Below are 11,564 nucleotides of genomic sequence, written 5' to 3'. Positions count from 1 at the left end.
TCATATGCAAACTCTGTCTTCCTTTTTTCTCATACACACACACACACACACACACACACACACACACACACACACACACACACACACACACACACACACAGATTGCCATGCATGATCAGTAAGAAAGAAGAACTGAATATATAATTGAATATATATTTGTATTTTGTAAAGTACAACACTGTAACTATGGCCTAGTTATCATACACCTATGTTAAAAAAAAAAAAATGTCATTCATAAGCAGTATGTTGAATGAACTGGCTGAAGAAGTGAAGTATAGGAGCACTGTGTGTTATACTGCTTCATGTATTTTATTTTTACCAAACAGCAGGAGACTATTCAGTGATTTGCATGTTTAGCTGTTCAAATCTGTCATTTTTGGAATACAAACTTGTATACCAAATTGTAAAAATGTAATTTGTTATGAAAAAAACACTTCTATGAATGTAATGTGTATATTGGTCAAAATGTTTAGAAACGCCATTCTTAACCCTGTTTCCTAGTTGTGATGTGTTTCTAAGCAGTAACAACACTAAGTAAGAAAATTGGATTGTATGTACACTGTTGGTTAACAATGAATACATTAATTGAAACATTAATTTCAGGTATTTCAGGCATCAAGATTTAACTGTACAATCTCCAAATATGCTCTTGGTTTTTGATTCATTTAGCACATTTTAAACCCAGGTTCACAAAGTGCTGTGTAAAGAGAAGAACAGATAACAGTCAATGAGATAATATATACATACAAAGAACACACAAAATGCATGGAAAATACAGTGTTTACAAGAATAAAACAATTGTGAGCAAAAGTACAACTAAAAAACATACTTGTGGGTTGGCTGTACACAAAAAAGGAAACAAGGTACTATTGACTCCTTTGAAAAAAATCAACTGTATCAAAAATAATGATAACGCTGATTCAAGACTTTTCAAGTAGTAGAGTAAGGTTTGGATGGGAACCTTATCATTTTGGTGCGTAAAAGTACAAGGTAAATTCAAATCGGAGTGCATAAGGTTAATAATACTAGGTTATACCTACACAGTTCTTTAATTTGTTTATGCAGCATATTTTATTGTTTAAAGGTGCTAAAAGTTTAAAGGTGCTTTTCTTGTCATTCACAGAGAAATTAAATTTGTCAACACAGGAGCAGTTGGCAGCCACAGGCACCCGTGGACCACCTCCAGTCTTTTTACCAGTGCCTTTTGGTCATAGGGCACTGACAGCAGCACTAACCTAGACAACGACGGCAGTTTTGAACGTATGACCATAACACGTGACAGTTCTATTTTATATTGCGAAACGGTCGTAGTTGTAAACACGTGTTTAACGTTGTTAAACAGAACTGCTCGGGTAAGTTTAGGCAAAAAAACTACTTGGTTAGGGTTAGGAAAAGATCATGGATTGGGTAAATCCATAACAAAGTTGGTTTGCCTAAAGAAAATCAACATTGACTTTTGGTTTCACGTGGCACACAAACAGCTGTCTCCTGGGTGAGAGCCCTGGTTTTGTTTGACCCATCCACCACCCCAACCCACTTTGGTACTCTTTAAGCTTGATTTATGGTTGTGCAGAGGCTTCACGCAGAGCTTTCGCCGTAGCCTACGTAAGTGGCCTGAAGTTTATACTTGTACGTTGGTATGTGCATCGATCTCTTTAAGAGAATAGCAGGGTCGGCATGTGTGTGGGGAGTGTGTGGTAGAGCGAGTGAGAGAGGGACGTGATAAGCTTCGGAGCGAGTGCCGACTCTAGAGGCATAGTGGGAGAAACAAAGTGTCTCCCCATGTGCTTTCTGACCACGGTCGGAAATCTGTAGCAGGAAAAGTTAACCCTCTCCTTGATTTCATGTTGTTTATGGAGAAGGAGAACCAGGAAATGAGTAGACGGAAATGCAACGCTACCAAGCCACAGCGGAGCGACTTGCGTCACAGCGAAGTGTAGTTAAATTTTTTGAGAGGTGCACGTCAGGCTATGGCGTAGGGTCCGGCATAGGGTACCTATGTACGTAGCTACAGCGTTGATTTAACGCAGAAGCACAAATTGGCTTTTAGACTACGTCACCTGACTTTCGCCTTTACTCCCACCATGATTACTACAGTCACTAGAGGTCACCGCCTAACAATAAACATGATTATGGGTCATAATATGCTGCTTGCACAATCTACCTATACAGCTTTCTTTGAAAGGACGGTCTGATACCACCAAATGGGTGAAGCTAGCAATTGGATCTTGAGTAGAATATTTTTTTTAAAGGGGTCAGTTCACCCAAATAACAGAAGAGAAACAGAACATATTTGATAACATAAAAACATATTTGCTTACTATATCTCGCCATCATCATCAAGTTTTGAGATATCCGTACTTAAGATTTCTGCCTCCATCCCAATTCAATTGAGGGGAAGGGCATTTTGTGCATGGTGCTTACAGCCTTGAACATTTCAACAGCAACATCTTCTTCCAGAAGCAATGACCCAGTCACTATGGATAATCAACACACTTGCTGTAAACAGGTTTCATTAAGAATATTTATTTGATAAAATGTAGGGGTAATAAAAACTGCAAGGTCTTATCCCACTGTTACAGGGAAGAAATGATGCTGTTGAATCATTTCAAACATAATATATTGTTGCTGTGAGGTGCTCACTGCAGACCAAAATCTACTAAGATCCATTTTATTTGGGTGGAGGCAGACACTTCTAAACTAACTGCATGGTTAGACACCATTACAGGAAAGGTGTTTTTGTAATTTGAGTAAACTGTCCCTTTTAAGTTGAGGTCAATTAGGTGTATCTAGTTAATGTAAATATAATTAAATTTAATCACAAAGATAAAAAGGGGGGTTGTTTCAAAAGTATAGAAATGTCCATAGATCCACTGTAGACATGACACCAGCCACAATCAATCCTAGAGTTCCTCTAAATTTCTCCAGTTCTATCGACCTTGTATGTGCTGTGGTATATTCATTTCATAAGTTACTAATACATCATGAGGTGCACCAGTACTGTACCATGTAAATACTGTTTCTAATTTTTAAAAGACTTATTTACACCCAAGATGAAATGCCAGACATGTTATGCCACGTGGGATGTGACTACCGTCCATCACTTAGACACTTACACCCATTTGGAAAAGAAGCACTAGATTCCTGATTTATGCTCTCTTTTGCCTCCATGGGGAGCGAGTCAAAGAGATGATCCTCCACAATCAGGCAGCTCCTGTGCAGGAGGCTGCACTGACCAAGCTGAGCCGGGAGACGATCCAGACAGTTTCCCTTCAGTTCCAGATGTGTCAGCTGCGATAGTTGGCCAATTTTCTCTGGAATGGAGGAGATACAGTTGTGGCCGAGACATAAGGTCCTCAGTTTGTTGCATTTGAACAGTTGCTTAGGAACTACCTCAACTTTGTTGCCGGTAATGGCAAAATGTTGGAGGTTCTGCAGAAAGCCAGCCTCCAGTGGTATTACCACTACAGAGTTGTGGCTAACATCGAGGTACCTCAACTTGGGAAGGGTGAATAACGATGAGGGTAGAGACTCAAGCTTGTTGTGTGAGAGATAGAGTGACTCAAGGTTTTTTACATGGCTAATTGACAATGGAATGGTGATGATTTTATTGTGCCAAAGTTTGAGGCACGTCAGTCTCTTAAGGTGCTGGAAGCTGATGATCTCCTCAATGGTACGAATGTTGTTGGATTTTAGATCAAGTTCCTGAAGGTTGTTCAAACTGAAAATAGCATGGGGGATTCGCTCCAGCTCACAGTTAAGAAGCTCCAGTTCGGCGAGATTCATTATTTTCTTCAAACTATTCAGCACTAAGAGCTTTGTACCATCATTATGAATGACCAACTTGATCAGATGTGGAGACAGATCTGTTATGTTTGTCGGGATCTTTGTTAGGTTGCTTTTGAGATGCAGAATATTTAAGTGCCTGAGGTCTCGCAGAGACTCGAGTCCGATCATTTTGTTATTTTCAGAGTTCAGGTTACCAACCAAGTACAGTTCCCTTAAATTTTTCAATAAGTATACCCAGCTTGGAATCTCAGCAACATCTGTGAATTTGACATGAAGGCACCGGAGATGATCACGCAGAAAAATGAAAGCAGTCTGTTCAACTTTGGCTGGACAGTGATACAAGTGCAGCTCCTGGAGGTTTATCATTTGTGAGATTTTAGCGGTTATCCTGGCCTCTGGGATTAATTCTAGTTTAAGGATTTCCAAATCGGTGAGATCAAACACAGCATCTGGCACCCCAGAGAGCATAAAAAGATGGAGTTCCAACTTTTCTTGAGAATTGCGCGTCACATGCTGCCGCAACTTCTCAAAGGTCCACTCATGGTTCAGGCTGATCTCCCGAAGTTTGTTCTCACTCACCTCAGAGAGAAAAACACCAAAACGCTTTGAATACAGCTGGTCATACTGATCGACCATGTGGAGGAGGAATGCAAAGTCATTCTTAACATCTGGAATATCACTGAAGCTGCTCTCCTCTCTGACTTTTTCAAAGGAATACTCCTTAAGTGGTCTCCGAAAAAGCCAGAACAGTGTGTATATACAGATTATGCCATAAACGCATATAAGAGCAATATAACTAACAAGGAGTTTCTTTAACATGAACGCCATGTTGTGTGTACAGTGGAACTTTGTATATCCAGTCAAATGCTTTATTTCAGGCTCACACAAATGGTCAAATTCTATAGAGGCAACAAAAGTCATCGTGTAGCAGAGGATCAAAATGAACTTAACTGTTTTGATGACTGTCTGAATGGCATACAACCTGTAAATCAAGTCACTGTCTTCCACATGGGCACGGAATTTCCGGACTTTTTCAAACAGGGCTTTTGCTTGCTCACCATCTTTCTTGTCCAGAATGGTCATGGCGGGAACTTCACTCACAAGCTTTTCAGCAGAAAACGTGAGCCCGGGTTTAGTCAGCATTGGGGCGGACTGATTTGGACTCCCCTCCTCGCTGCATGTTGACAGATGCTTCAGGAGGGAGGAGGCCCCAGCCAGTCTCTGCTTATTCTCCTCCGAGTCCTCGCAGGCAGTCTCGGACAGTGCTTTGGTAGTCCAAGGCGATTCAAAACATTTTCCCAGTATCGAAACAAAATGTTCTATTTTAGAACTTGTCTTTGGGTACTTGAACCAGAAGTTGCTACTGACCATTAATACAATGGTGTGAATTAGTGCCAGGTATGGGAAATATTTGGAATACCAAGGAAGGGCAACATGGTAGCACATCTGATTGACAAAAACATACTGCTGAAAATCCAGCTTAGTCCTGACACCTGTAGGCTGAGGCTGCCCAAGAGTACCCGACTGCGTGAAGTGAACTGTAGGGGCGATGCTATCAGGAGGCCTTCTAGCCATTAAAGGAGCGGCTTGCTCTCCAACGGCGCTTTCTTTGTTCCATAAACTATCAACTATCTCTGGTGGTTGGGGTCCTAAAAAGCCCCCAGCCTCCTCTGGAGTTTGGTCCATAATGGGAAGACAAACCACTTGGTCCTTAGTTAACTGCATCGTTCCAGAAAATATGGCCAACATCAACATGACAATACCAAGATAATCCATGAAGACATCCCACCATGGTTTCAGTATTCGATAAGTCGGCTGGATGTCATTCAGGGAGGCTACTTCCGTGAGGCTGAACATTCCTGCAAAAGAGAATATGAATTACCATCATGCTTGATTTCTGTCATTATAAAAAGTATACATAATACGATTCTCATCCCAGTAGATTTTTTTTAAATCTGTATTTCTAATTTCACTCACTAATTGAATAGTTTTCTCATAACCTCCCACTGAGTTTCCCTTGTGCCACCCTGCTTTCACACATAGGCTTTGGCAGCTTTTTGAGTAAGGCTACATTTTCAGATGTATGCACCTTGTCATTATTTTATTCAAGCTAAATAGGACTTCTATTTTTGTTTTAACAATTCTATTTTTAGCTGTGACCAGCAGGGTATAAAAGTTTGTTTTGTTTTATTTAAGAACTTGAATTTATGAAAATAATATTGTGTTATTGCAGGACAAAGCTTTTACCTGAGCTTAACTACCTGTCAGTATTTAGATAGTTGTACATGTACTGCTGATCTCACAGAGGGTGAAACCAGGGGCGTACTGGGACAAAAATTCCGCCCTGGCACTGTAGCCACACCAGCCCACATTACCACGCCCATGCAGCCCCACCCACGGACACGTGCATTCACTAATTACATTTGTGAAATAATGCTGTTACTGTCATTCTCTACAGTATGTTGTTCTTTGTTTGTCTGTTCGATTGTCCGTGTTTCTCTCTGTTGACACTGTACATATTGTCTGTCTGGTTCTCCATCTTTTCATCTGTTTGAACTCTCTAATTCTGCAATTTAAATATGTTTTTATGGCTGTGAATATACTTCAGAGTTTTTCTTTGCTCAGAATTGGCCTTTGGGGGAACACAAAGTTTTGAGGGTAAAAGACTTCAATTCCTGCATTCTGATACATTTTTAGGCACCAATTTATGGTAAAAACAAAACGTCTATATGTATGGCAAGGAAATCACAAAATTCTGGTGGCAGGTAACAATTCAAAATACAAAATATAATGGAATATTATTATATTCAGTAGTCCAGTAAGGGGGCTTTCACATCTGGGACATGGGCCGGATACGACAACACTTGACCCCAAGGTCCAGTTGTTTAAAATAGCATGAACAGAGCTTTATGGTCAGTGGCGTTGAATATAGCCTACAGTGTAATGGACCGCCACAGTTCATACATACACGTGAACTGCGGATAAATTGCAGAGTTTAACCTACATAGTGTAAAACTAAACACGACGTGAATGGGGCACAGCAGAAAGACGGAGCAGATCAATGCTGCTGTGTTCAGGGTTTTCATGTGTACTCCTATAGGCCTACACTTCGCATCAGGCATTAAAACCAACTGTACCAAAACACCGAATTAGACTACTATTTAACGCGACAACGAGACGTTTTTAACCGGTAATGAAACTGTCTCAATTTAATACTGATGCCGTCAGACGGCCGCGCGGACAGACAGCAGTCAGAGCTCCGGCGAAGCTCTGCGCCCGTCAGCATCGGCTTCTTGCTGCACAGCTGGTCCCCCAGAGCAGCATGATCACTGGGAGGGTCGGCTACAGCCTGAACCCTGCAAACAGAGAAATCCGTTTGAAGGTGATGTGCCTGATTTTGACTTAACGTCCCAATTTGAGTAACCTCTGGATGGTTCGGTTGGCCCATCTCGGGACCAGGCCGGCCGTTGCTGACTGGCCAAATGCTTAATATTTATTATTATTATTAATAGAATTATTATTATTATGACCATAGTGAAATCATGCAAGCGATAAAAACCGGCCTATGTGCTGTCGGCCTATAAAGAAAAGCCTATTTGTATATAAAAAAAAAAAAAAAATCTGACCGGCCCACATTTAAAAATAATGGTCAGGCCCCTCTGGCATTTGCCAGAATTGCCAGATGGCCAATCCGCCCCTGGGTGAAACTAATGGTGTGTTGTGGAATTCCTTTCCAACTTAAAACCTAAAAATTCCATGTTTACCACAATTTTCATTGGATGGGTGACAAGTGGTAAACATCATACAACTCTAAGTTTCATAAAACCTTAGTTTACATAGTGGTCACTTTTCACTTATATAAATGATGATCAACTGCAAAAACAATTTACCAGTTTAATGATAAATATATCCATAAAACAATTGATCAATTGTTAAATGATCCAATGTTGTTCTATTGGATCATTTTAAATTGTAATGTGTTTCTAATAGCCTATTTAATTTTCTACATTTTTAGTGAGATAGCATTTGTTTTGTATTATTTTTCTGGTCACTTGTATATCACACCTGGTAGAAATAAATATTTCCTGGCTTTACTAGTTGATGAGAACAAGCCAATGTGACCAGTGCACAATAGATTTTGGGACACTGACGACTGAAGGGATTCGCTCACTCCACTTTTAGGGAAGGCCGCATTTCCCAGTCACATTTAGAGGAGGCTCAGCGAGAGCAGCCTTGTCAGATTGTTATGGATTTAGAGATGACACTGCCCTCGAACTGGGACACACTACACACGTCTGTAGAGACAGTGTATGCCATGTGAAACACAAATTCTGCAAACCTAAATACAGTCTTAATTATCCATAACGCACCCTTTAAATTATTTATCATTGCAACATGCTTTACTGTGCATGCCAACTAACTACTGCCTTACTATATATTAGCCTCCTTCCACAGAGTTTACAGTGTGCTCCGTCAGTAGCACTCACTACTAGGGGTAGGGGTGGGACATCGATACAGCATAGTATATACAGACGGCAAGTATCAATCTATTATTATATATGTGTTGGTCAGTTTGTCTGCTTGACAATCCCATTTTGCAGCAATAAAATTGAAGTGAGATGACAAACAGAGAAATGTATCTTTCTTAGATAAAACAGATGACAAAGTTTCCTTTTGGGGACATAATTTGAAATTGGGAAAAATAATATTGTATCGTGACATAAGTATCGTGATGATATCGTATCGTGAGGCCTCTGGTGATTCCCACCCCTACTCACTAGAGATGGTCCGATACCATTTTTTGCTTCCCGATACCGATTCTTATACCTGAACTTGCGTATCGGCCGATACCGAGTACCGATCCGATACCAGTGTGTCATATATTTTATTATGTTTTAACAATTATATACCACTATCTCTGTATGAATGTGATATTATTTCTATCTTTGTTGTCGGTCTGGCTCAGGTTAAACTCTTTGTGACAAACATGAACAAACACAAACAACGCCACAGAACTTTCTTTTATTATCCAGTTTGACAGTCCGTTATAACGGAAAAAGAACATAAATAAACTACTTTAACGTAGATTTTCTTTAGGGCTTTATTACGTGGTATCGGATCGGTGCATAAACTCCAATACTTCCCGATACCGATACCAGCATTTTAGGCAGTATCGGAGCCGATACCGATACTGGTATCGGCTCATCTCTACTACTCACTACTAGGTATGTAACGATACACTCAACTCATGATTCGATACATGTCCACAATACGATTTTCTCGCGATTAGTTTAACAGAATGAATTGCAGACAAATGACTGAAAATAGTCCTTTATTTATATAAACTGTGCAAAACAACAGATGTGTCCTCTTATCAAAAGTGCAACTGAAATTGTGTTTTATCTTAAATAACAAAAATGTAATAAAGAAAGAAGCAGTGAAACGCCCTAGGCCTTTTAAAAATTGCATCAAGATTCATTTTTTTTTTTATTTCAACCGGTTGTAATCTTGACACATTTACTGTATATCGATTTTTAACCGATTCTTGATTCATGTTACATCCCTACTCACTACCACCACACATATACCCATCATACTGCTTTAGTGGCCTAAACTTAACCTTTGTATAGTTGCCTGTAAATACTCTTTATACTAACAAATATTGAATACATAATATATTTATTATTATTTTTTTATTTTTTTTTATTAAATTAAATAATATAAAAAATATTTGTGACCCCACTGTGTTTAATATATTGTTTGTTGAAAGAAGGTGACTATTTTTAACAAGGTTGGTTGAGACCGGTATAGCAGCAAGACGCATCCATGACACAAAACAGCAGGTGGACACATTCCGTGAAGCCTTTAAACGCAGCACTGATATCTTAGTTACATTAGAGAAAATCACGACGCGTTCACATTATTACATTACATTAGGGCACTAAAGACTAAATGCCCTGCTGGTTAATTTTTATAGCCGCTGTTTTTCACAACGCTATATATAACCTGCTACCACTACTGGGCCAGAGCATTTAGGGCTATTTGTAGACCTTGAATAACCCAAATAACAGACCAGCACTCAACGCACAGATATACGCACCTTCAGGATGTCTGATCCAGTTATGTCGATGCCAGCAGTACCGAACAACACCTCTCTTTATATGCCATCTTTCGCTGCGGTGATAAAGCCGTCCCTTCTTCGCATCAGTTGAACCGTGGGCCTGCTGGCCGGGCTGTAAGCAGCTTAGCTGACTACCCCCACTCCGCTTCAGATAGTCGGGTCCCCCGCCTCTGACTGGCGGCACAGCCGGGCACAGCAGCTGCTGGAAGTGTAACGTTACCCGGCTTGATGTTATTCACACACTCACCGAGGTTGCTCCTCTATAGCCTACGTTACACCATGGCCATCAATTGGCAACGGTTCTGTAGTAATGTGACGGATAAATCTCTCCTGATGTAGCACAGGATATGTTTTCACATAGCTTAAAGCCTGCAAGGATTGAAAGTAGAAGGAGAGATGACCCACTGAAGTTAGGGACCGTCGTAAAAGTGCAAAGGGTGTAATTTAAAGTTACGTACACAGCTTTGTTTTGTTATTAAAAAATATATATATATATATATATATACATGAAAGCTTTCACTAGAGGAAACGCTTAAGAGACTAGTAGAGCCATATGTATTCTACGTTTTTTAAATATTACATTTTAACAGGGTGAAAACACCACAAAGAAACTTCAAATTACCTTGATTTTAATGCAGGTCTTATTCGTCTTTGCACAATGTGTCATTGCTATATGACCCAATGAACCAATTATTGGTGTTTTCTAGTAGCTTTGTCACTTGTTTGGCATAGATACTTCAAAACACTTTGTTTCTGTTCTTGGTATCTTTGCACACAGTGAACACTCCAACCTAAGGGATAACAGTGGTTTATTTACAGTAGTGTCGACCAATGTGCATTGTCACTGTAAAAAAATAAAATATATAAATTAAAAATAATAAATGTAACATATTTAGCAGGACTATATATATATATATATATATATATATATATATATATATATATATATATATGTGTGTGTGTGTGTGTGTTCCAGTTAGCATTGTTTTTATTACACATTTTTATCTGAAATGAATTAATTTTACTTTTCTTGTATGCATGTATCTGGTGAATAATGATTCAGATTCTTTATTTAATCTAGGACTGATCCTGTTGCAGTCACAAGCTCTTACATTTTGAAGGAAAAATGATGCAATGAGGTCTTCTTATTTATTTTGCCCCAACAACTTCCACATTTTTTGTTCTAGACACTTATAGACTTAACGTTTTCATTGGTGCATCATGTGCGCATAATAATAGACTAATCTTCTTTGCCTTGTAAATCCTCACCAGCCAGCAGGAAATATCTAATCCCACAACACCTTTGGGAACATGCAATGTGCATTGACACCTTTCAGATAGTCTCATGCGCCGTACGTCAGACATTCTCCTCCCCTTTCACTATCAAGGGCACTGTCACTGCATCCCGAGCTTAGCACTGCTCAAAACCATTGTGATTGGTTTAAAGCAGGGCTGTCAAGCGATTAAAATATTTCATCACAATTGATCGCATGATTGTTCATAGTTAAGTCGTGATTAATAGCAAATTAATCTAAATTTTTTTAACTGTTCTAAATGTAATTTAAAAGGGATTTTCTCAAGTTTTTAATGCTCAAGTGGTATTTGAGACTCAACGTACTCCTGTAAAAAAAAAAAAACATTAGTGGCGTTAAAA

General features: G+C 39.4%; 1 protein-coding gene across 1 annotated transcript; it reads right to left on the bottom strand.

The window, feature by feature from the left end:
• Positions 1–288: 288 nt before the first annotated feature.
• Positions 289–10,109, bottom strand: lrrc8db (leucine rich repeat containing 8 VRAC subunit Db). Its single transcript, XM_078259413.1, has 2 exons — positions 9,890–10,109; positions 289–5,648 (listed from the first exon to the last, which is right to left on the bottom strand). Exon 2 carries the CDS (start codon positions 5,644–5,646, stop codon positions 3,091–3,093), a length of 2,556 nt encoding a protein of 851 aa, XP_078115539.1. The 5' UTR covers positions 5,647–5,648; positions 9,890–10,109; the 3' UTR covers positions 289–3,090.
• Positions 10,110–11,564: the final 1,455 nt, after the last annotated feature.

This window comes from Sander vitreus, chromosome 9, assembly GCF_031162955.1.
Source record: "Sander vitreus isolate 19-12246 chromosome 9, sanVit1, whole genome shotgun sequence".
Lineage (NCBI taxonomy): Eukaryota > Metazoa > Chordata > Actinopteri > Perciformes > Percidae > Sander > Sander vitreus.
Note: the sequence above shows the minus strand (reverse complement) of the source record. Positions and strands in the feature narration are given on the sequence as shown.